The sequence below is a fragment of the Gadus macrocephalus genome, chromosome 8, assembly GCF_031168955.1.
Source record: "Gadus macrocephalus chromosome 8, ASM3116895v1".
NCBI classification, from domain to species: Eukaryota; Metazoa; Chordata; class Actinopteri; order Gadiformes; family Gadidae; genus Gadus; species Gadus macrocephalus.
In genome coordinates this window covers 10,238,870-10,263,348 of record NC_082389.1, presented here as the reverse complement: position 1 = coordinate 10,263,348, position 24,479 = coordinate 10,238,870, and the positions used below count along the sequence as shown (strand labels likewise).

Below are 24,479 nucleotides of genomic sequence, written 5' to 3'. Positions count from 1 at the left end.
GGTAAACACCAAAACCCCTCTCCCTGTTTACCTTTACAGGCATGAAAACAAAGGCTCTTCCATTCAATAAAAATGAGATTTATTTACAGTGGAATGGATCACAAGTCAGCTAGCATAATCTGCTACCCGGGCCGGTCGTCAGGCTAACTGGTGCTGATGCCCCGCCCACTGTAACCATGACGATTAAGTACACTCGATAAAATCTCGGGGCAAACCAGAAAAAATAAAATGCTAATGTACAAAACAAGAAACGTGTTCGCTAGCTAGTCACATTCCGATAACAAGACTGAAGTAAAGAAAACTATCAAAACATAACAAGCTGGCATTAGTGATGGGGCTAAACATAACAGGCTGGCCTTTTCGAGTCATTAGTGATGGGGTTAAACGGTGGTTTTATAATACAAATATCCAATCCTCACCACTTACATCTCAGGTGTGCACAAAATGTGTACCTTCAACTCTCAACCTGCCACTCATGAGCTCTAAAGAGCTGATGCAGCCATGCTACGGTTTGGGACCGGAATGTGGTCGTTAGCGAGCTAGGAAAAGCTAAGCTAGGACAAGCTAAGCTAATACTGTCAGAGGCCAGTCCAAAGAATGTATACATCACAAAGTAAGCTTGTTTGATTGATAAACCAATAGTTAGTAGGAGTGGTCAATACAGGAGGCAAGTGTCCCCCCAGGCTCCCTAGCGGGTGCGGCCCTGGGCCAGAGGGTTCAGACCAACAGAGGAAACAATCGCTTTCTGCCCTAGTGAACCACACCGCTAATGAGGGCAAAGCTAAGGGTCTAACTAGGTAGAGAGGTACTAGCGTGGGTTATTGATCAGGTCAACATACCATCTATAAGTTAATAAAAATCTGTACTTATATATTATTTAAGTAAAAAATGTAATCGGAAACAATCATTATCTGAACATATTAAGTATTTTACACACGCGTAATTGAAATGTTGTGCATAGGTTTGGTCATGAATACTCTGCTGAGAGATTTAAAACATTCAAAAGTCTGCTTCTCGTTTCACTCTGCACACCAGACAGAAAGAAAGAACCCAATAACAATAAGATGAACGGAATGGACTTCACTGCTTGACCAACAACAGGTGAACCCTGAGTGAACCGTTGGTCGGCCTGGTTCAATGCCCAATTCACAAATAGGGAGGGAGAAGGAAACGAAGAGAGAGAGAGAGAAGCACCCTGGGTTGGAAGGTGTGTCTAACGACACACTGTGGCTTGAGGCTCTGGCTTTTGTGTTTCCTGACGGGTTTAGTTCCAGGGTGGTCCCTACCCCGGTTACAGCACCAGAATCAATGGAGTTATCAACCACCTAATCAGTAGAGTCAAGTCGTTAGCACCAAGACAATCAGTGGCTTTCTCCTGGACCCAGAGTCAGCAGGGAGGCCCTGGGAGGGAACCAGTGGTACCAGAATAAGTACCAGTATGAACGGGGGGGCTCCTACTGTATGTGTCTGAGACCCCGCCCTGTGGGGGTGGGTGGGGGGGGCTCTATGTGTCCGAGGCCCCGCCCTGTGGGGGGGCTGTATGTGTCCGAGGCCCCGCCCTGTGTGTGTGTGTGTGTGTGTGTGTGTGTGTGTGTGTGTGTGTGTGTGTGTGTGTGTGTGTGTGTGTGTGTGTGGGGGGGGGGTTCTGTATGTGTCCGAGCTCTTCTGTAGCAACACAATTCCAAGGAAATCCGATCAATTAAACTCTGAACATCCAGAAGGCCTGAAGCTACCACACTATAAAATATGCACTTTATATCGGAAATATTATCCGGAAATAATCTATAATCAACTTCTAACTGTCTTCAACAAATCAGTTCATACGACCACTAAAATCAGACTCTGCAATGCTAACCACGGTTATGTAGCGAGTTAGCTTTGCAATGCTATCCACGGTTCTATAGCGGGTTAGCACTGCGATGCTAACCATGGTTCTATAGCGAGTTAGCTCTGCGATGCTAACCACGGTTCTATAGTGAGTTAGCTCTGCGATGCTAACCACGATTCTGTAGTGGGTTAGCTCTGTGATGATAACCCAGGTACCAGTCATTTAGTTATTCCCTGCACCTTCTCCCGATTGCCTGAGGTGGTGGAGAGAACAGTGTTTATTGGTTTGCAATAGCTCTTGTTGATCGATGCGCTGTGAAGACTCCCATGCCCGATATTGGCTGCTGGCACCTCAGTGGCTCAGATGACATTAGCAGACTTTCTGAAAGAAGAAAAACAGCTTAAGCAGAGATGAAATCGACACGATGTACAACAAAGAGCGACGCTAAGCCAAGCAGAACTCAGAGAGACAAGCATGCTCTTTCAGCCAATCAGAACACAGAGAGACAAACATTCTCCTTCAGCCAATCAAAACACAGGGAGACAATCATGCTACTTCAGCCAATCAGAAGGCAGTATAAACTATGCTTAACAACAGTTTCACTCACTCAGCTCTCCTGCGCTAGCATATTCGCTCCAGCTAGCATGCTCGCTCCAGCTAGCCTGCTAGCCTTAGGTAGTCGCTCCAGATTCCCACCGCTGGCCTGTAGGGGGCGGTAGAAACACGCTCAACACGGTTGTCAACCACCAACCCTCTGCTCTGATGAGATGACTTGCCGTGGGGTCACATGGTCACCTGCTCGCTGGCAATGCATGTCACGTGACCCGACATTTGGCCGGGGCCGCCCCCTGCCCCCGTTTCCATGGTTACACCCTGGCTGAGGATGCTGCTGTACATCCCATTGGCCTGCGGACTGTACTGGAACTGATGATGGGAATACATACTGAGAGGTAGGGGGGAAGAGAGAGAGAGAGAGAGGTAGGGGGGAAGAGAGAGAGAGAGAGAGAGAGAGAGAGAGAGAGAGAGAGAGAGAGAGAGAGAGAGAGAGAGAGAGAGAGAGAGAGAGAGAGATACAGTGAGCACACGACCTCCCCACTATGATGTCAGCATCCATGGGACTTTTAGAACCAAGCCCTTCCTCAGCGTACCTGTTAGCGGTGGCTACGTTAGCGTCGGCTACGTTAGCGTCGGTTGCGCTAGCGGGCTGCGTCCAGCCGCTGGGGGCGTAGGTGGTCTGGTAGGCTGACCCTGCAGGGGGCGGGGCCTGCTGGGGCCTGGGCAGCAGCATGGGGGAGGGGAGGGCGAGCAGAGGTCTAGGAGCCCCAGCAGGGAGCACCTTCCCTGGGTCAGGAGACGAGGGGTTCAGCCCGGCTGTGGAGGGGAGGGGAGAGAGGAGAGGGGAGGAGGAGAGGAAGAGAATAGGGTAAGGGAGAGAGGAGGGGAGGGGAGGGGCGGGCGGGGAGGAGGAGGAGAGGAGACGGGAGGAGAGAGGAGAGGAGGGGAGAGGAGGAGAAGAGGAGAGGGGAGAGAGGAGTAGTGGGGAGGGGGAGAGGAGGAGAGGAGGGGAGGGGAGACAGGAGGAGGAGGAGGAGAGGAGATAGGATAGGAGGGAAGGGGAGGAGGATAAGAGGAATGTAGGTGGAGAGAGGGGAGAGGAGAGAAGAGAGGAGCTCTTTATGGTTGCCAATAAGTGATTTTATAGTAAACACTTGTCATGGTGCTCGTCTGTGACGTCATTGGTCAGCAGAGTGATATCCTACCATAGGCTGACCCTCCGTAGCAGAACGGCTGCCCATTGGCCGGGGTGAAGCCAGCATGTGTTCCAGACATGTTTGGGGTGAAGACCGGCGCCTGCATCATGATGGGTCTCTGCTGGTGCACATGATGCTGGTGCATGTTTTGCTGGTACACGTTTTGCTGATGCATGTGATGCTGGTCCATTTGCTGGTGCATATTTTGCTGGTACACGTTTTGCTGGTGCATGTGATGCTGTTGCACATTTGGCTGGTACATATTTTGCTGGTGCACCTGATGCAGGTGCATGTTTTGCTGGTACACGTTCTGCTGGGGCACGTTCTGCTGGTGCACGTGTTGCTGCTTCTGGCGCAGGTGGTGACTGAGGTACTGACGCTGAGACATCATCTGGACATTAAGGGATCCCTGAGAAACGCATGCACACCCCCACACACACCCCCACACACACACACACACACACACACACACACACACACACACACACACACACACACACACACACACACACACACACACACACACACACACACACACACACACACACACACACACACACACACGCAGGCACAAGGTGAAACACAAAGAGATTAAACCAGTCAGTCAGACAGTCAGACGACTAGATAGACTGACAGAACGTCATACAGACAGGATACTCACCTGGTTAGGTAGATTGGACCTGAGAGGTAGATGCATGTTGGATGCCCCGCCCATCTGGCCTCCAATTGGCTGCCAATTCTGCAGAGGAAAAAGTGGAAATGTGACAATGAATTCATTCATTCATGTCAATAAATGAATGTGGATCCGTTGTGGAATAATGTGGTGGTTATACTGGTGTATTCCACAGGGGGCAGAAGAGACCACAGCACTGGGGCAAGTGTTTTACTCAGAGATACTTTCTGAATGACTTGAGGGAAGAAAACAACTCAAATAGCATCATATTTACAGTTCTGTTTTTAGAAATATGGAAACAGAAAGGGAGTTTTGGCCATAGACCAGACAGCTGTATTTGGTGCATAGCGAAGGTGTGTGTTGTGATGCTAACATGCTAACGATACTAACCATAGTGAAGGTGTGTGTTGTGATGCTAACATGCTAACGATGCTAATCATAGTGAAGGTGTGTGTTGTGATGCTAACATGCTAACGATGCTAACCAGAGTGAAGGTGTGTGTTGTGATGCTAACATGCTAACGATGCTAATCCTAGTGAAGGTGTGTGTTGTGTCTGGTGGTTTGTGGGGACCTGGGATTGGAGCCGGTGCTGCAGCTGGAGCCTCAGGGTGCCAGGTTGGGGGGCCATGCGGACGCCCTCAGACCGCCACATCCCCCCCATCCCGGGGCCCCCCACCATGGGGGAGTACCCGGGTGGGCGTGGCTGGAGGTCAGCATAGGCCTGGGGGCGGGCAGGGGGACCCTGGTCGGGGTGGAGCTGGCTGTAGTGGGGGGGGTTCATACCCAGCGTGGGGTCAGAGGTCAACAAGTGGTCCTGGTCCAAGGGAAGGCCCTGGAGATCACACACACACACACGCACACACACACACACGTATAAACATCAACATCTACACAAAATCAACACAAAATATAAAAGGCTGTGTGTGTGTGTGTGTGTGTACCTGTCCAGCCAGCCCCGGGATGCCCAGCATGTGGTCGATCGCCTCCAGCCCCTCCAGGTCCCTCAGCACCAGGCAGAGCTGGCTCAGCAGAGCCCCCTCCCCGCCCGCGGGTCCCCCGTACGCCGGCCTGCACACACAGAGCGGCTCGGTCCCAGTACCAGTACAGACCCCTCACAGACAGGTAGACCAACCCCCCTCCCCCACTGGGTCTGGAGACAACAGACAGGTCGACACCCCCCCTGTGGGTCTGGACTAGAGAACAGACAGGGCGACCCCCCCCCCCCCGGGTGGGTCTGGAGACAACAGACAGGTCAACCCCCCCCGGGTGGGTCTGGAGACAACAGACAACAGACAGGTCGACACCCCCCCCCCCCCGGGTGGGTCTGGAGACAACAAACAGGTCGACCCCCCCCCCCCCCCGGGTGGGTCTGGAGACAACAGACAGGTGGACCCCCCCCCCCCCCCCCCCCCGGGTGGGTCTGGAGACAACAGACAGGTCGACCCCCCCCTGGGTGGGTCTGGAGACAACAGACAGGTCGACCCCCCCCCAGTGGGTCTGGAGACAACAGACAGGTTGACCCCCCCCTGGGTGGGTCTGGAGACAACAGACAGGTCGACCCCCCCCCCCCGGGTGGGTCTGGAGACAACAAAGTCTATATCTTCCCACAATTCACCACAAAGCCGGTTTGGTACGCACCTGTTTTGGTTTCCATAGTGATGCATGGTCATCGTGCGGTTGGGCCAAGGCGCCGTCTGATTTGGCGGAGCTTGCTGCTGGGAGTAGGCGGGGCTTGTCATCTCCATCTCTGATTAGACAAAAATAACATCAATCTCTCTGTAAGCTATCTTAGAGCCCGCCTGTCTATCTGTCTGTCTGTCTCTGTCTGTCTCTCTTTCTTTTTCCCTGTCTGTCTCTCTTTCTTTTTCCCTGTCTGTCTCTCTTTCTTTTTCCCTGTCTGTCTGTCTTTCTTTTTCCCTGTCTGTCTGTCTTTCTTTTTCCCTGTCTGTCTGTCTGTCTGTCTGTCTGTCTGTCTGTCTGTCTGTCTGTCTGTCTGTCTGTCTGTCTGTCTGTCTGTCTGTCTGTCTGCCTGTCTGTCTGTCTGTCTGTCTGTCTGCCTGCCTGCCTGCCTGCCTGCCTGCCTGCCTGCCTGCCTGCCTGTCTGTCTGCCTGTCTGTCTGCCTGTCTGTCTGTCTGCCTGTCTGCCTGCCTGTCTGTCTGTCTGTCTGTCTGCCTGTCTGTCTGTCTGTCTGTCTGTCTGTCTGTCTGTCTGTCTGTCTGTCTCTCTGCCTGTCTGTGTCTGTCCGTCTGTCTGTCTGTCTCTCTGCCTGTCTGTCTGTATCTCTGCCTATCTGTCTGTCTGTCTGTCTGTCTGTCTGTCTGTCTGTCTGTCTGTCTGTCTGTCTGTCTGTCTGTCTGTATCTCTGCCTGTCTGTCTGTCTGTCTGTCTTCCTATCTGTCTGTCTCTCTGCCTGTCCGTCTGTCTGTCTGTATCTCTCTCTCGGCACGCCTCTCTGCCTGCCTGTCTGTCTGTCTGCCTGTCTCTCTGCCTGTCTCTCAGCCAGCGTTACCTTAACTAGTTCTGAGGTGTTCTGAGGGTTAACGCTGGGGGGTCATACGACGCCTCAACCACATCAGGATCTCTTAGTTAGGGTGCATGTCCACTCACCCGTGTTGGCCACTCCCCCTTCAGGTGTTCCCAGCATGCCTTGCTCCAGGGCGCTGACTCTGTGTGTGGGGGGGGGCTGGGCAGGGCCAGGGGCCAGGGCGGGGGACACGCCCCTCAGTGGGGGGGCCCCCCTGGAGGCCAGCAGGTCTGGAGGACGAGGGCCAATCACTGGGTTAGAGCTAACTATAACTAACTAACTATATAGAGCTAACTATAACTAACTAACTAGAGAACTTACTATATAGAGCTAACTATAACTAACTAACTATAAAGAGCTAACTATAACTAACTAACTAGATAACTTACTACAACCCCAATTCCAATAAAGTTGGGACTTTACTTGCACATCTGTCAATGCTGAACAGAGTTGTTCCTAAACTGTTGGGCTATTTGCTCACGCAGTGGTTCACAAAGTGGTGAACCTCGCCCCCCCTTGCTTGTGAATGACTGTGCCTTTCGGGGACGCTCCTTTTATACCCAATCATGACACTGACCTGTTCCTATTAACCTGTGGAATGTTCCAAACAGGTGTTTTTCTGGCATTCCTCAACTCTCCCAGTCTTTTGTTTCCCCTGTCCCAGCTTAAAAAATTCTAAATGAGGGAATATTTTTTCAACAATCAGTTTGAACATTAAATATCTTGTCATTGTAGTGTATTCAATTGAATATAGGTTGAAAAGGATTTGCAAATCATTCTATTCAGTTTTTATTTATATTTTACACAACGTCCCAACTTCATTGGAATTAGGGTTAGAGCAACTCTCCACCACTAGAGGGCAGTCTGCTCCAGCACCAGAGGCCGAAGGTCTGGAGAGGATGGGTGGGGTCAGAGAGGCTGGGTGGGGTCAGAGAGGATGGGTGGGGTCAGAGAGGATGGGTGGGGTTAGAGAGGATGGGTGGGGTTAGAGAGGCTGGGTGGGGTCAGACCTACGTCAGGCTGGGTGGGGTTAGAGAGGATGGGTGGGGTTAGAGAGGATGGGTGGGGTCAGAGAGGATGGGTGGGGTCAGAGAGGATGGGTGGGGTTAGAGAGGATGGGTGGGGTCAGAGAGGATGGGTGGGGTCAGAGAGGATGGGTGGGGTTAGAGAGGATGGGTGGGGTTAGAGAGGCTGGGTGGGGTCAGAGAGGCTGGGTGGGGTCAGAGAGGATGGGTGGGGTCAGAGAGGATGGGTGGGGTCAGAGAGGATGGGTGGGGTCAGAGAGGATGGGTGGGGTGAGACCTACGTCAGGCTGGGTGTGGTTAAAGACTTACGTGAGGCTGGGTTCTGGGTGGTGCTTGGTACACTCTCCATCATCTGCAGGAGGTCACTGATGATGCTCTGGTTGTCCAGAGAGGTGGAGGTGGAGGAGAGGGGGAGAGAGGAGGAGGAGAGGGGGAGAGAGGAGGAGGAGAGGGGGAGAGAGGAGGTGGAGGAGAGGGGGAGAGAGGAGGTGGAGGAGAGGGGGAGAGAGGAGGAGGAGAGGGGGAGAGAGGAGGTGGAGGAGAGGGGGAGAGAGGAGGTGGAGGAGAGGGGGAGAGAGGAGGAGGAGAGGGGGAGAGAGGAGGTGGAGGAGAGGGGGAGAGAGGAGGAGGAGGAGAGGGGGAGAGAGGAGGTGGAGGAGAGGGGGAGAGACGAGGTGGAGGAGAGGGGGAGAGAGGAGGTGGAGGAGAGGGGGAGAGACGTGGTGGAGAGGGTGAGATAGGAGGCGGAGGGGAGGGGGAGAGAGGAGGAGGAGGAGAGGGTGAGATGGGAGGCGGAGGGGAGGGGGAGAGAGGAGGAGGAGGAGAGGGGGGAAGAGGCCCGTCTTCCAGCTATCTTTCCTGGGCAGAGCCGGTATGGAGCCCTGCCCTGGGGGTCTTCCAGGAGGTCCTCAAGCTCACTGGCCTGTGGGGGGGGAGGAGGAGGAAGAGGAGGTTAAAGGTGTTTAATGTGTTCCTTTCCTAACCTCTGTGGTCAGTTCAAATGTTTTAATTGATCTACTTCAACATGTATACATCGGGTCACCTTAAAAATAAAGGTTTATAAATATCTACACATAACTCCTTCAAAATAAAGTTTTTTTAAATGTCTAGCCTCAACTAGTGTTGAAAGGTCCACACTAAATCTTCTGAATGGAGCGGTCCACACGCCCCTGTGGCCTGTAGCGGTACGACCCGGACCTGTTCACTGATGGGATGAGGAGGAGCTAAATATAGCAGTTAGCGCTAATGAGGTCGTTGGTGATGTAAGCCAGACACTCAGCACTCTGCTGTCACACACACACACACACACACACACACACACACACACACACACACACACACACACACACACACACACACACACACACACACACACACACACACACACACACACACACACACACACACACACCAGGATATAAACTGTCAGTGTTTGTGGTGCTGGACAACATCCACTCCAACCATTCAATCACAGAGCAGCTCTCAGGTGTTCATAGATTGCCTCTGCTGTCAGTTAGAAGTAAGCTTCTCCTCCACCCACTGTGATCTGTCTACACACATTAAACCTGCACTATGTCACTATTCTACTGTCCTCACCCCATTAAACCTGCACTATGTCACTATTCTACTGTCCTCACCCTATTAAACCTGCACTATGTCACTATTCTACTGTCCTCACCCTATTAAACCTGCACTATGTCACTATTCTACTGTCCTCACCCTATTAAACCTGCACTATGTCACTATTCTACTGTCCTCACCCTATTAAACCTGCACTATGTCACTATTCTACTGTCCTCACCACATTAAACCTGCACTATGTCACTATTCTACTGTCCTCATCACATTAAACCTGCACTATGTCACTATTCTACTGTCCTCACCCTATTAAACCTGCACTATGTCACTATTCTACTGTCCTCACCCTATTAAACCTGCACTATGTCACTATTCTACTGTCCTCACCCTATTAAACCTGCACTATGTCACTATTCTACTGTCCTCACCCTATTAAACCTGCACTATGTCACTATTCTACTGTCCTCACCACATTAAACCTGCACTATGTCACTATTCTACTGTCCTCATCACATTAAACCTGCACTATGTCACTATTCTACTGTCCTCACCCTATTAAACCTGCACTATGTCACTATTCTACTGTCCTCACCCTATTAAACCTGCACTATGTCACTATTCTACTGTCCTCACCACATTAAACCTGCACTATGTCACTATTCTACTGTCCTCACCACATTAAACCTGCACTATGTCACTATTCTACTGTCCTCATCACATTAAACCTGCACTATGTCAATATTCTACTGTCCTCACCCTATTAAACCTGCACTATGTCACTATTCTACTGTCCTCACCACATTAAACCTGCACTATGTCAATATTCTACTGTCCTCACCCTATTAAACCTGCACTATGTCACTATTCTACTGTCCTCACCACATTAAACCTGCACTATGTCAATATTCTACTGTCCTCACCCTATTAAACCTGCACTATGTCAATATTCTACCATTATCAAATTAAACCTGAACAATGTCACTTCTCCCCTTGCTCCTCCTCCCCTCCCCCTCCTCCTCCTCCCTTTCCTCCCCCTGCTCCTCACCTGCTGTGCCCTGGCGGGCTCCTGCCTGGTGACCTTCTCCTGGTCTCCTCCTCTCTCCTGAAGGTCGTCCCGGTCCAGCAGGTACCTTAGGAGGGCGTTGTCCTTCCTCCTCCCCTCCTCCCCTCCCTCCCCCCCTCCCCCGGGGGCGGAGCTGTTCTGCTGCAGCAGGCGATGGAGGATCTTGTGCTTGTCCTTCAGGGAGGAGTTACCATTAGGCCCCGCCCCCACGCAGGCCCTGGCCCCGCCCCCTGGGTCCCTGGTGTGTTCGGATTGGTCGTCGCCATGCGTCGTCGGTGTGTCAGTGAGGAGCTGGAGCAGCTTGGTGTAACGCTGTGGGCCCTCACTTCGCTCCTCCTCCTCCTCCTCCTCCACCTCCTCCTGCCCCTGCTCCTCCCCCTCCTCCACCCCCTGATCCTCCCCCTCCACGACACCTCTGCCGCTGGAGGCGGGGTCTCCTCTAGAGCTCCGTCCCTCTGCACGGCCATGGGTAACCCCACAGGACGTTGGTCCGGAGCTACTGCTGCTGCTGACGGAGGAGGGTCCCGGGGTGGAGGAGGGCCCCATGGTGGAGGAGGGCCCCATGGTGGATGAGGGCCCCGGGTTGGAGGAGGGTCCCGGGGTGGAAGAGGTCCCCGTGGTGGAGGAGGTCTCCGTCATATAGGAGGGCCCCGTGGTGGAGGTGGGCCCCAGGGTGGAGGAGGGTCCCAGGACGGAGGAGGGCACCGGGGGGGAGGAGGGTCCCAGGGTGGAGGAGGGCACCGGGGGAGAGAGAGGAGACAGGGCAGGCTCCAGTGGGGAGGAGGGCCCCACGGTGTAGGAGGGCCCAGGGGTGGAGGGGGGTCCCACAGTGGAGGAGGGCCCCGGGGTGGAGGAGGGTCCCGGGGGGGAGGAGGGCCCCATGGTGTAGGAGGGCCCCGTGGTGGAGGAGGGCCCCAGGGTGGAGGAGGGCCCCAGGATGGAGGAGGGCCCCAAGGTGGAGGGGGACCCCGGGGGAGAGGAGGGCCCCGGGGGGGAGAGAGGAGACAGGGGGGGCTCCAGGGTGATGCTAGGGGGGCCGGCGGGGTTGGGGTCCTGGGGGCCGGGGGCCCCGGGGTGGCCGGGGGTACTACTGACAGTGGCTTCAGGGGAGGGGCCATCTGCTAGGTCGGCCAATCGCTGGCCAGGACTCAACCCCCCTGGTTTCTGTTCCCTGGAACACACAACCACCTGGTGTTAGGAAGACAAACAGGTGGAGAGAAAGACAGGCAGGCAGACAGCTGGAAAGACAGACAGGCAGGCAGACACACAGGTGGAGAGTAAGACAGGCAGGCAGAGAGACAGGTGGAGGGAAAGACAGGTAGAGAGACGGACAGGCAGACACAGACCGTCAGACAGCTGGAGAGACAGACAGGCAGAGAGGCAGACAGGCATACCTCTGCAGGATGTGGAGGGACATGTAGAGCTGTGATTGGCTGTTGGGGGAGGGGAGGAGCCGGCTCTTAGTGTGGGCGGAAACCACGGAACCGTCAGCCATTGAGAACCAGTAGACCGGACTGGAGGCCTGGCCCTGTCTCACCACTGGGAGGGAGGGAAGGAGGGAGGGGGGGCAGAGAGACAGAGAGAGAGAGACACAGAGAGAGAGAGAGATAGAGAGAGAGAGGGGAGGGAGGGAGGGAAGGAGGGAGGGGGGGCAGAGAGACAGAGAGAGAGACACAGAGAGAGAGAGAGAGAGATAGAGAGAGAGAGGGGAAGGAGGGAGGGAGGGAGAGTAAGACTCTTACATTTCAATTGAAAGCGTGTTTAACTGCAATCATGTTCAGATGCTGAGCAATAGAGAGGTCAGAGGGAGGGGCTTTAAGCAGGGATGTAGGGTTAATATAGGATGGATGTAGGGGGGGATGTAGTGTGGATGTAGGAGGGATGTAGGTGGGATGTAGTGTGGATGTAGAGGGATGTAGGTGGGATGTAGTGTGGATGTAGAGGGATGCAGTGTGGATGTAGGTTGGATGTAGTTGGGGATCTAGGGTGAATGTAGGGAGGAGTAGGGTGGATGAAGGGTGTACGTAGGGGGGAGTAGAGTGGATGTAGGTTAGATGTAGGTTAGACATAGGGTGGATGTAAGAGGGATGTAGGGTGGATGTAGGGGGGAGTAGGGTGGATGTAGGGGTGAGTAGGGTGGATGTAGGGTGGATGTAAGAGGGATGTAGGGTGGATGTAGGGGGGAGAAGGGTGGATGTAGGGGGGAGAAGGGTGGATGTAGGGTGGATGTAGGGGGGAGAAGGGTGGATGTAGGGTGGATTGAGGGTGGATATAGGAGGTACGTAGGAGGACGTAGGCCTCACCGTCCTGGTGGTGCCTCTTGGCGTAGGAGGCGTGGTCGGGGGGGCGGGGCCGGTGGAAGCGGCGGATGCAGCAGCGGACGAGGTCCTCCCAGCCGGGGCTCAGCGCGGCCCGCAGGGCACTTGTGTCCAGGGACAGAATCTTACCTGGGGCCACAGGGGGGGAAGGACGGGCCCTTAGCCTGGTGCTTAGCAAGGATGAGCTTAGCGTAGCTCAGCCTATATTACACCTCCATGTGCCTGCTTGCTTGGCGCTATGTGCCTGCTAGCTCTGCGCTGTGTGTTGAGGGTACCTTGGAGGTCCTGGCGGGTGGTGAAGCTCTCGTAGGCCGGAGGGGCGGACCTTTCTCTCCCTGGGACCCGGCGGGCCACGCAGATCAGACACGAACTGAACTCTGTCACAGGAAACCCTGTTAGCTTGCCACACCAATATCTGACCCCGCCTCCAACATGTGACCCCGCCCACTCATATCTGACCCCGACTCCAACATGTGACTCAGCCCTCATAGTCTGACTCCACCCTTGATGTCTGAGTCCGCCTCTGACAACTGACTCCACCCGTGATGTCTGACTCCACCCTCGTTGTCTGACCCCGTCTTCGATGTCTGACTCCACCCTCAGTGTCTAACTCCGCCCTCAATGTCTGACTCTGCCCCTGATGTCTGTTCTGCCCTCCATGTCTGACTCCACCCTAGATGTCTGACTCCACCCCTGATGTCTGACTCCAACCCCAATGTCTAACTCTGCCTCGATGTCTGACTCCGCCTCTGATGTCTGACTCCGCCCTTGATTTATGACTCCACCCCTGATGTCTGACCCCGCCCTCGATATCTGACTCCGCCCTCGATGTCTGACTCTGCCCCTGATGTCTGACTCCAACTCTATGTCTGACTCCGCCCCTAATATCTTACTCCACCCCTGCAAAGGAAGAGACAGGAAACATAAGAGAGGAGGAGAGCAGGAGTTCTTCTCCTCTACCTTCTCCTTCCTGTCTGATGTTCCGGGGCTCTGAGACGGCGAAGCACTGCAGGGTCTGGTACCGCAGCGGCCCCTGGTGGTGGGAGGGGGACGGCGCGGCCAACGCACACACAGGGCTAACCTGCATGCGACAGGTGAAGGTGTGGCTGCTCCTATTGGCTGCTTCTGATCCCCGCCCATTCACTGGAGAGAGAGAGAGAGCACTAGTGAACTACTGCTGATCACTTTGTGAGCCACTGATCACGAGTGCACTAACACTGATCACTAATGAACTACTACTGATCACTAGTGAACTCCTGATCACTACTGAATTACTACTGATCACTAGTGAACTCCTGATCACTAATGAACTACTACTGATCACTAGTGAACTCCTGATCACTACTGAATTACTACTGATCACTAGTGAACTCCTGATCACTAATGAACTACTACTGATCACTAGTGAACTCCTGTTCACTACTGAACTACTACTGATCACTAGTGAACTCCTGATCACTACTAAACTACTAATGATCACTAGTGAACTCCTGATCTCTACTGAACTACTACTGATAACTAGTGAACTACTGATCATCAGTGAACTACCCATGATCACTAGTGAACTAGAGGAAGCAGCACTAGAAGGTTCAGAGTTGGGCTCGCTATGAATGGGGCCGGTTGTGAGATGTTCTCTAGGGTGGTCGCTCACCGTGGTTACGGGGCGGCAGGAGGTTGAGGAAGTGGGCATGGTCTCCGGGGTGCAGCAGGTCATAGAGGCTGGTGCCCAGCAGCTCCCCCTGCTGGCAGCCCAGGTACTGGCTCACGTTGTCGGACACAAACACCAGAGTGCCCTCCCTCCCGACCACCAGGAAGAACGCGTCCAGGGCCTCCACAGATGTTATGAAACATGTTAATGTATGAATAGATAATAATACGTTATATTCATATTTTAAGAAAGATGTATAATGAACCAAGTATATGCTGAACGTGAACCTCCTAAGAGGGCGCAGTTTGATTGGTTCGATATCTCGGGATACTGGGCAATCTCCCATGATTGAGATCTCAGACTCTGGATATTGTTTTGAGTCGTCTCGTCACGCTCATGAAAAGAAATGGCTAATAAAAACAAATAAATCCTAGCAAAAAGCGTTATCTTGTTGTATTTGTGGAGTGTTCACGTGTACTATATGCTAAAACAATTATACACCTCAGGCTCGATGAGGTGAATAGCCCCCCTTTCTAAAATATTAATAAATTACATTAAATTATAATTAAACATGTTATTCATGCATTATAATATATAATAATACATTATATTCATATATTATAATATTTAATAAAGGCATTATATTAATACAATACAATTTTTTATACTACATTATATTCATATATAAGACATTACAGAAAAATACAATAAAACATGTTATTAATATATTATGATATATAATCCTCATGTATTATACTGTAGTATAGTGTAGTGTGGTAGTAGTATAGTTCAGGTAGCATAGTAGTAGTACTGGTAGTAGTGTTGTAGTATAGTAGAAGTAGTGGTAGTATAGTATAGTATAGTATAGTAGTATGGTAGTAGTGTTGTAGACGTACAGTAGTATAGTAATTATAATAATTGATTGAATTGATGTAGTGCTTTTCTAGGCACTCAAAGATGCTTTACAGTGAGGGGGGGGGGGACCTCACTCCCCTCCACCACTGTGCAGCACCACTTGGGTGATGCACAGCAGCCAATCTGCACCACAACGCTCACCACACACCAGCTATGTAGTAGAAGTGTGGTAGCATAGCAGTATAGTAGTAGTGTGGCAGTATAGTAGTGCAGTAGTAGAATAGTAGTAGTATAGTAGAATAGTAGTATAGTAGTGGTACCTCCAGCATCAGGGGCCCAAGGGCGTGTCTGTCAATGGCTCCGCCCCCAGAGGAGGAGACCTGGGCCTGCTGAAGCCGGTCGGGACTGGAGGGGCCGTGGGGGGGTCCGCGCTCTGACATACAGGGGGGTAGAAATAGAGACATAGATACATATTTATAACACACACAGAATGGGGCGTGTGTGTGCGTGTGCATGTGTGTGTGAGTGTGTGTGTGTGTACCTTGCTCCTGTATCAGTCTGATCTTCCTCAGTGTCTCCTTCAGATCGGCCTTCGCCTCCTGCTGCTCCTCCTTCTTCATCACCTCCTCCCCCTCCTCCTCCTCCTCCTCCTCCTTGTTCAGGTTAGCGATAATCAGCTCAGCTAGCTCCTCTACGTAGCGGGCCTCCTCCTCCCTGCTCCTCTTTGGGCTGGGGGAGAGGAGGAGGAGAGAGGAGAGGAGAGGAGGAGAGGAAAGGAGAGGACAGAAGAGAGGAGGAGGGGAGAGGAGAAGATGAGAGGGGAGGTAAGGAGAGGAGAGGATGTATGTATGTATGTATGTATGTATGTATGTATGTATGTATGTATGTATGTATGTATGTATGTATGTATGTATGTATGTATGTATGTATGTATGCATGCATGGATGCATGGATGTATGTGTGTGTGTGTGTGTGTGTGTGTGTGTTACCTCGGCGCCAGGTCGTCATTGCGACAGTCTTTCCTCTTCAGGAGCCCCGCCCCCTTGGGAGGCTCTGCCCCACTTTCCCCAACAACACTCATTTCCTGGAGAGAGAAACAGAGACAGAGAGGGACAGAGAGAGAGACAGAGAGACAGAGACAGAGACAGAGAGAGAGCGAGAGACAGAGACAGAGACAGAGAGAGAAACAGAGAAAGAGAGAGAGAGAGAGAAATACAGAGAGAGAGAGAGAGAGAGAGAGAGAGAGAGAAGTAGAGAGAGAGGTCTGTAAACAAACAGTATGTCCCTCTAGAGCAGATAGCAACACGGCTACAACAGGGTCAAAGGTCATCTGTAGCCCCCTGTGACAGCCTAGTGGTCACATGGCTGTGCTAGGAAGTAGGAGACAAGGAAGGAGGGAAGGAGACATAGAGAGACTAAGGCAGGCTGTTCTGCTCTTTGTGCTTCGTAATATAGTTATTCATGCTGCTATAGCAATAGATAACGAGTGGGTCAACTACTTTTACTTGCTGGTTGCCAAGTAGTTAACTTACTAGTTGACTGACTGGTTAAATGACTGGTTAGATGGCTGGCCAACCAGGTAGCAGGTTGACTAGTTAACAGGTTGACCAGTAGCTGATTGACTAGTTAACAGGTTAAATAGTTAAAAGAATGACCAGTAGCTGACTGTGAGGGTCTTCCGGCTCCTTTGAAAGTGACAGACCAGCAGGTCAGCTGACCAACTGATTACATAACACCCCCCTCCCCCCTGCTTACCCATGATGAGGGGGGAGAGAGAGAGAGAGAGAGAGAGAGAGAGAGAGAGAGAGAGAGAGAGAGAGAGAGAGAGAGAGAGAGAGAGAGAGAGAGAGAGAGAGAAGTGTCACAGTGCAAAGGATTATCCGAGTGTTTTCAGAGCTGGCTAGTATCAGAGAAAGGGCGGGGCTAATGCAGAAGAAGTGCGAGAGTATGTGTGTGTGTGTGTGTGTGTGTGTGTGTGTGTGTGTGGGGGGGGGAGTGGTCTGACCATGTCAAGGTTTCTATGTCTGCTTATACAAGACCAAGGCCTCCTGTTACAAACACGCACACATAACAAACACACACACACACACACACACACACAACAAACACACACACACACACACACACACACACACACTTCAACAAACACACAAATTAACAAACACCAAACACATACACAAAACAAACACATCCACTTTACCAAACACACACACACACCCCAAACACACAAACATTTCCAAACTGTGTGTGTGTGCGCGTTGGTGCATGCGTGCGTGCAGTAAAGTGTGTGAATTTGGTTAATTTGTATGTGTGTATGTGTGTATGTGTGTGTGTGTGTGTGTGTGTGTGTGTGTGTGTGTGTGTGTGTGTGTGTGTGTGTGTGTGTGTGTGTGTGTGTGTGTGTGTGTGTGTGTGGTTGTCAATAAGGTAACTCTGCATCATTTGCATCATTTGTTTTTGCAATGTGAGCCGATGGAGGTGCGTTTGATTTGCTCAGCTCCCCCGGGGCGGGTGGAGGCGGAGGGGTGGTGTTGACACAGTCCTACCATCACACACCAGGAAACCATCATCCTTCCCAGTACCACGGCCTCTCACTGGTGGGAACCCAGTGTCCTCAAACCCCCTCCTACCAGCTCCACCTCTAGCTTCTAGCTCCACCTCTAGCTTCTAGCTCCACCTCTAGCTTCTAGCTCCACCTCTAGCTTCTAGCTCCACCTCTTCTCCACCTCTAGCTTCTAGCTCCACCTCTAGCTTCTAGCTCCACCTCTCCTCCACATCCATGTGGGGGAGTGGGGGAAGGAGAGAGAGATAGTGGAAGGTGCATTTGTTTACCGTCAAAGGAACACCCCCTCGTTCAGTCAGCTATTTTACATTTACTTCATGTTGGCTACTGTTGAGGAGAGAGGAGAGGAGTGGAGAGGAGGAGTTTAATGCTGGTTAACTAATGAGCTATGACGATCGATGTCACGTGTTCGAGTCAGCTGGAGGCAGTGGATTAGCTCCCACAGGTCTCCTGCTCCTACTGACAACAAATCCTCACTCTCTCTCACTCTCTCCCCCTCCCTCACTCCCTCCCTCTCCCCTTCACTAACTCCCTCTCCCCCGCACTCCCTCCCTCCGTCCGTCCCTCTCCCCCTCACTCCCTCCCTCCCTCCCTCTCCCCCTCACTCCCTCCCTCACTCATTCCCTCCGTCCCTCTCCCCCTCACTCACTCCCTCCCTCCCTCCCTCACTCACTCCGTCCCTCTCCCCCTCACTCACTCCCTCCGTCCCTCTCACTCCCTCCCTCTCCCCCTCACTCACTCACTCCCTCCGTCCCTCTCCCCCCTCCCTCTCCCCCTCACTCACTCACTCCCTCCGTCCCTCTCCCCCTCCCTCCCTCCCTCTCCCCTTCACTAACTCCCTCCGTCCCTCTCCCCCCTCCCTCCCTCCCTCCCTCTCCCCCTCACTCACTCCTCCCTCCCTCCATCTGCCCCTCCCTCCCTCACTCACTCCCTCCCTCCCTCCATCTGCCCCTCCCTCCCTCCCTCCCCGGTTAATCTAAACCAAAAACGTCCGCCTGTGACCGCCAGTCTCTCTGCTCCTCGTTTGTTTACAAGACCCCAGTTTGTTTACTTTGTGTTTACTGGACCCCAGTTTGTTTACTTTGTGTTTACCAGACCCCAGTTTGTTTACTTTGGGTTGAACTGTCCTCCACCCTTTATCTCAACCTCGCCCAGGTACACACTCACCTCACTGGTAAAGCATGCTGGGAAGTCCTGTGAAGGCGGACCTCAGGTCTTCGACGGCTCCTGCCAACCAATAGGAGGGCAGAGAGCGTCAGCCAACAGAGAGGTTGAACAATTCCCATATACCATAACCCTGCCATTACTATACCATAACTATACCATAACCATACCATAACCATACCCATACCTTTACCATAACTATATCATAACATACAACAACTATATCATACCTATACCATAACTAAACCATAACTATAACATAAATATACATACAGTATCACTATAATTCATAACCACGCCCAGCGTGTGCTTGTTGTGTGTGTGTGTGTGTGTGTGTGGGGGGGGGGTGTGTGTGTCTGGTGGTGTGTGTGTGTGTGTGGTTTGCCCCAGGCTAGTCGCCTCCTGCGGTCTTCCCAGTCTCCCAGCATGCAGTGGGAGGCCGGAGGAGTGCGGAGTGTGCACGGAGCCGGCTCCCACCTGCGTTCCCAGCAGCTTCATTACAGAACAAACAGCGGCCATGTTGGATCAAAGCTAACCACACACACACACACACACACACACACACACACACACACACACACACACACACACACACACACACACACACACCACACACACACACACACACACACACACACACACACACACACACACACACACGCTGGGCGTGGTTATGAATTATAGTGATACTGTATGTATATTTATGTTATAGTAATGGTTTAGTTATGGTATAGGTATGATATAGTTACGGTTTAGCACACAGCAGTACTATACTGTACATGAACAGAGGGTTTTCTGCGGTTCAATAACTACTAGTTAGTACTAGTCAGTATTGTTCCGTCATACTGTTCAGGAAGAGGATTGTGATGGCCAATTACAAGCCTCCGTCTGTGAGCTGATGTTGTTTCCGTGCGGACGGACCCTGTAGAATAACATAAGGTCTGGCCCCGCCCCTCTCCCCTGCCCTGATTGGCGCAATGTTAGGCTACGCGTGATTTGACCAGACCCTACTGGTCTGTGTACATTCCTCCCTGTCCATGGAGGTCTTCATTAACAACCCCATCCCCCACAATGAGTCTTCATCAACTAACCCCCACAGGACAGTCTTCATCACCTAACCCCCACAAAGAGACAGCCTTCATCAACTAACCCCCGAGTAGAGAGTCTTCATCAACTAACCCTGACCCCTAACAATGAGAGTCTTCATCAACTAACCCTGACCCCACACAATGAGATAGTCTTCATCTACTAACCCTGACCAATGAGTCTTCATAAACTAACCCTGACCAATGAGACTTTTCATCAACTAACCCCCGCAATATGACAGTCTTCATCAACCCACCCCCAAAGTGAGACAGTCTTCCTCAACTAACCCTGATCGACTGGATCATCCACAGAGCTCATGTCTACCCCTCACCACTGAGACTTCAATCAAACACTCTGACGACCCAAGAGCATCAACCAAGACTTAGGGGAACCCACTGTTTAGGTGAAGCTTTACCCTTTATTGCCTTTTTACTTCAGAATGTATCTCCAACAGCAAAACTTAGGAAATAAGCCCAACTAAAACACTTAGTCGACTAACCCTTGACGTTAAGATACCCTAACCCTTTACCTTCAGGGACCCTAACCCCCACATTAGCACACATCCCGGACCGTCCCGGCCTCTGGAGCAGCAGGTTGAAGGCTCCCAGACTCTGTTGTCATACCCTCCGGTCCCTCAACGCGGACCCTCCAGTCCCTCATCGCGGACACTCCGACCGGTCCCTCTCCAGTCCATCACCGTTGGGACTTAGTTCGGTTTAGAATGAGAATAGTTCGCCGTGACGCCCCACATACAATCCGCTGTGAAATTAGTTACAACCGGTAGCGTAACCACCGCAGGCCAGCCCACCAAAACTTACCCCAAGTTGGAGCTCTTCCCCCGGGTAGTGAGGTGGTGAACGTCCCCAGTCAGGAGCCGGTGGGCCGGGTCCGAGCAGTGTCAAGAGCTGCTGCTGTCGACGCCATATCGACTGTCTGTTTATCTTTTAGAGTCCGCCTCCCCCACCGCGGGATTCATCTCGTTACCACAGACACACACACACGCGCACGCACACGCACACGCAAACACAAGTGCATGCACACACACCAATATAAACGCACACACATACTCACGCACACGCACGGAAGAACACGCACTGGCTCCAGCTCGCGATACGAAATGCAACACTGCGTCAGAATTATTAGTCTGTATAAACTACATCAAATATGTAATAGTTCAAATTTTTTAAACTGACAATGCTTGACGTCAAAATCTTTATTTTTCTTTAAAAGCCTTTTCAAGTATCGGGGAATACATTCAGCTCTGGTGACGCTTGAGGGAGATCTTCATGGTCATGTCATTAATCCAGTGGATAAAACAAACCAAGCATCAATAAAACACGAATAAAACAATACAGTACAGCATGCGTGCATATTTCAGGCCATCCTCCTGACAGACAGCGCCACCTGGCGGACAACAGGTCGAGCTACACCACACCTCCGTCAATGACTTCTAAACAAACAGTAGCCGCTAAAAGACACACAGAGCGTTTACGCATCATAAAGGAAAAGGTTTCTTCTAGTTTGAAGGAAACAGTTGTACTCTCTGCTGTCCTAAGCTTGTTTACACTACAAATGATGGGATTGACATTACTCAGAGCAAATGAGAGCAGGGGGGTGTGGTTTAAGGAAGAAGCACAGTGACCCCATTGGCTACGGTACAGATGTCCATTCCCAGTGTCACCGATCCACTGACCAGGATCAGACGCTGCTTGGACAAAGAATCAAATGTACACAGGATGTCCTTATAGGGTGCCTGTGTACAGGATTCCCATAAATAGGCCTTCCTCTATACTGGATGTCCATATGTGGGCATTCTCTGGTTACAGGTTGCTCTTCCATCGGACCGTCGGGGAGGAGTCTTCCACTGGAAAGACAGACAGACAGTTGGTCAGGCAGACAGACAGAGAGACGGACAGTTTGTCAGACAGACAGATAGAAAGAGAGACAGACAGTTAGCCAGGCAGACAGACAGAGACAGACAGTTTGTCAGACAGACAGATAGAAAGAGAGACAGACAGTTAGCCAGACAGACGGAAAGAAAGAGACAGACAGAGGGGTATGTACCGGGTGGGGTTAGGGGGAGGTACCCGTGGGGGGGTGGGGTTAGGGGGAGGTACCCGGTGGGGGGGGGGGGGGGGGGGGGGGTTAGGGGGAGGTACCCAGGTGTATCTTGGCCTCTCTCTCCAGCTTCTTCAGGTGGTGGACAAGGTTCACCTCAGCCGCACCGTGGAGGTGCTGGGGAGTGTCCTGAAACACACAATATCACACACATCACAACACACACAATAAGTAACACACACAGACACACACACACATCATAACACAAAAAGATAAACAATAACACACACACACACGCACACACACATGCACACACACACCTGTTCCTTTAAAGGGCCCGGGGTGAGACAGGTCCTTATCCCCGGGGTTGAGACAGGTCCTCTACCCCGGGAGGGACCTGCCTCACCCAGTGGGGGACAGGTCCTCACCTTGTAGATGATGTGGACCAGCTGCGTGGAGGTGAAGCTGGTCCCGGCGGCAGCCTGGAGGGCGGACAGGATGCTCTGCTCGCGCTGCTTCCTGTGGCTGATGTAGTGCTGGATCTTAGGGCCCGCCTCTGTCACCACAGGGCCGTGGCCTTGGGGACACACAGGGCTTTTATTTTGGAGGTTACAGAGAGGCTTCTATTGTGGAGGTCTAGAGAGACTTCTATTGTGGAACTTGTACAGCTCCCAGTAGAACCAGTAGCAGACTGTGCTTGTACTGGGCAGCTCCAAGTATAATGAGTACCAGCTCCCAGTATTACCATACAAGCTCCAAGTATAACCAGTACCTGCTCCCAGTATAACCAGTAAAGGCTCCCAGTATAACCAGTACCAGCTCCCAGCATAACCAGTACCTACTCCCAGAATAACCAGTACCTGCTTCCAGCATAACCAGTACCTACTCCTAGAATAGCCAGTACCTACTCCCAGTATAACCAGTACCAGCTCCTAGTACCAGCTCCCAGTATGACCAGTACCAGCTCCCAGTACCTGGGTAGATGAGGGTGGGCCGGAGCCCCATCAGGCGCTCCAGGGACCCCATGTAGTCGTGGAGGTCCTCGAACACCGCAGTGCCCTCCCCAAGGATGCAGTCCCCCGAGAACACGGCCCCCTCCTCCTGCAGCAGCAGAGCCATGTGGTCGTCGGAGTGGCCCGGGGTGAACAGCACCCTGGGTAATCACAGGTCACACCTGGTCAGAGGCCCGGGGTGAACAGCACCCTGGGTAATCACAGGTCACACCTGGTCAGAGGCCCGGGGTGAACAGCACCCTGGGTAATCACAGGTCACACCTGGTCAGAGGCCCGGGGTGAACAGCACCCTGGGTAATCACAGGTCACACCTGGTCAGAGGCCCGGGGTGAACAGCACCCTGGGTAATCACAGGTCACACCTGTGGGTATTTTAAATCCACTATATAGTGCATGAAATTAACTACTGAGAATTCGAACACCACTACAAAATGGCGAGCACCCTATATAGTGCACTATAACCGTGACAGGGAACGATTTCGAACCCAGCTCAGGTCAGAGGCACGGGATGAACAGCACCCTGGGTAATAACAGGTCACACTCACTGCTCTACCAGATCACTTTGTACAGAGTTAGTTAGTTAGATAGTGAGTTATTGGCAACATTAGATATCTTATGTGATAGCAGACAGTAGAGACATGTTACTTGTTAGCTAATTAGTTAGTTAGTCAGAAAGATAGTGAGTAGCAGATAGGGAACACCAGCTTGCAGACACCTCTAACTAGTGTTAGCTAGCTGATGTCCGCGAGCTGGTGTCCGCTAGCCGGTCTTAGCTAGCTAGGTGTTGGTTGAAGACTGACGTGAGAGTAGCTCCTTCCGTCCGGATGACGTCTCCGTCAGAGAGGTAGGTGTAGCCCTTCCCCCGCTCCTCCTCCTCTGACCTCCCCTCAGTGCGCCGCAGTTTGCTCACAGGCACGTCGACACCTGAAGGAATGGGAGGAGCCAGGAGGGGGAGGAGGAGCCAAGAGGGAAGGAGAAACACAGGCTTTGGACAGGAATAAAAAAATATCAAATATATATCAAATATGCGTCACATAATTTAATATTGAATAAATATGTAATCCAGACTTAGAAAGGCTAATCCCCCTGGCGTCTGACCCTTCAATTAACGAGGTGATTGGGGACCTGTGATGTCACGGTGGACGTCAGCCACGCCCCCCACGTGGTCGTGGTGCCAGTGGGTGAGCAGCACCTCCTGGATGGTGGCGTCGGCCTGCCGCAGCGCTCCCCGCAGAGAGCTGATGTACTCTGGCACGCCGCGCTCCCCGGTGTCAATCAGAACTCGCCTGGGGGAGGAGCCCGATGGGAAGGGGCCAGAGGGGGAGGTGCCA

The 24,479-nt window shown here is 52.2% G+C and overlaps 2 protein-coding genes across 5 annotated transcripts; both read right to left on the bottom strand.

The window, feature by feature from the left end:
* Positions 1 to 62: 62 nt before the first annotated feature.
* LOC132462933 (nuclear receptor coactivator 2-like) lies at positions 63 to 21,058 on the bottom strand. Of its 4 annotated transcripts, XM_060058713.1 has the most exons (24): positions 20,897 to 21,058; positions 19,470 to 19,523; positions 18,996 to 19,055; positions 16,255 to 16,349; positions 15,807 to 15,994; positions 15,586 to 15,698; positions 14,414 to 14,591; positions 13,723 to 13,905; positions 13,038 to 13,139; positions 12,748 to 12,891; positions 11,839 to 11,983; positions 10,427 to 11,615; positions 8,292 to 8,725; positions 8,113 to 8,201; positions 6,862 to 7,008; positions 5,892 to 6,000; positions 5,195 to 5,321; positions 4,825 to 5,085; positions 4,241 to 4,318; positions 3,589 to 3,988; positions 2,977 to 3,199; positions 2,624 to 2,771; positions 2,436 to 2,531; positions 63 to 2,209 (listed from the first exon to the last, which is right to left on the bottom strand). In XM_060058713.1, exons 4-23 carry the CDS (start codon positions 16,344 to 16,346, stop codon positions 2,436 to 2,438), a joined length of 4,446 nt encoding a protein of 1,481 aa, XP_059914696.1. In that variant the 5' UTR covers positions 16,347 to 16,349; positions 18,996 to 19,055; positions 19,470 to 19,523; positions 20,897 to 21,058; the 3' UTR covers positions 63 to 2,209. The 4 variants fall into 4 exon arrangements, with proteins under 4 accessions (XP_059914696.1, XP_059914697.1, XP_059914694.1 ...); XM_060058714.1 differs by lacking the exon at positions 19,470 to 19,523 and having other exon boundaries at positions 63 to 2,205; XM_060058711.1 differs by lacking the exon at positions 19,470 to 19,523 and having other exon boundaries at positions 20,897 to 21,057.
* A 370-nt stretch (positions 21,059 to 21,428) lies between these two features.
* lactb2 (lactamase, beta 2) lies at positions 21,429 to 24,478 on the bottom strand (the record flags this gene model as incomplete). Its single annotated transcript, XM_060058618.1, has 6 exons — positions 21,429 to 21,942; positions 22,238 to 22,325; positions 22,565 to 22,713; positions 23,111 to 23,289; positions 23,949 to 24,072; positions 24,274 to 24,478. Coding segments are annotated over 6 exons (789 nt in total), but the record flags the coding sequence as incomplete, so codon positions are not given.
* Between the last annotated feature and the right edge of the window lies 1 nt (position 24,479).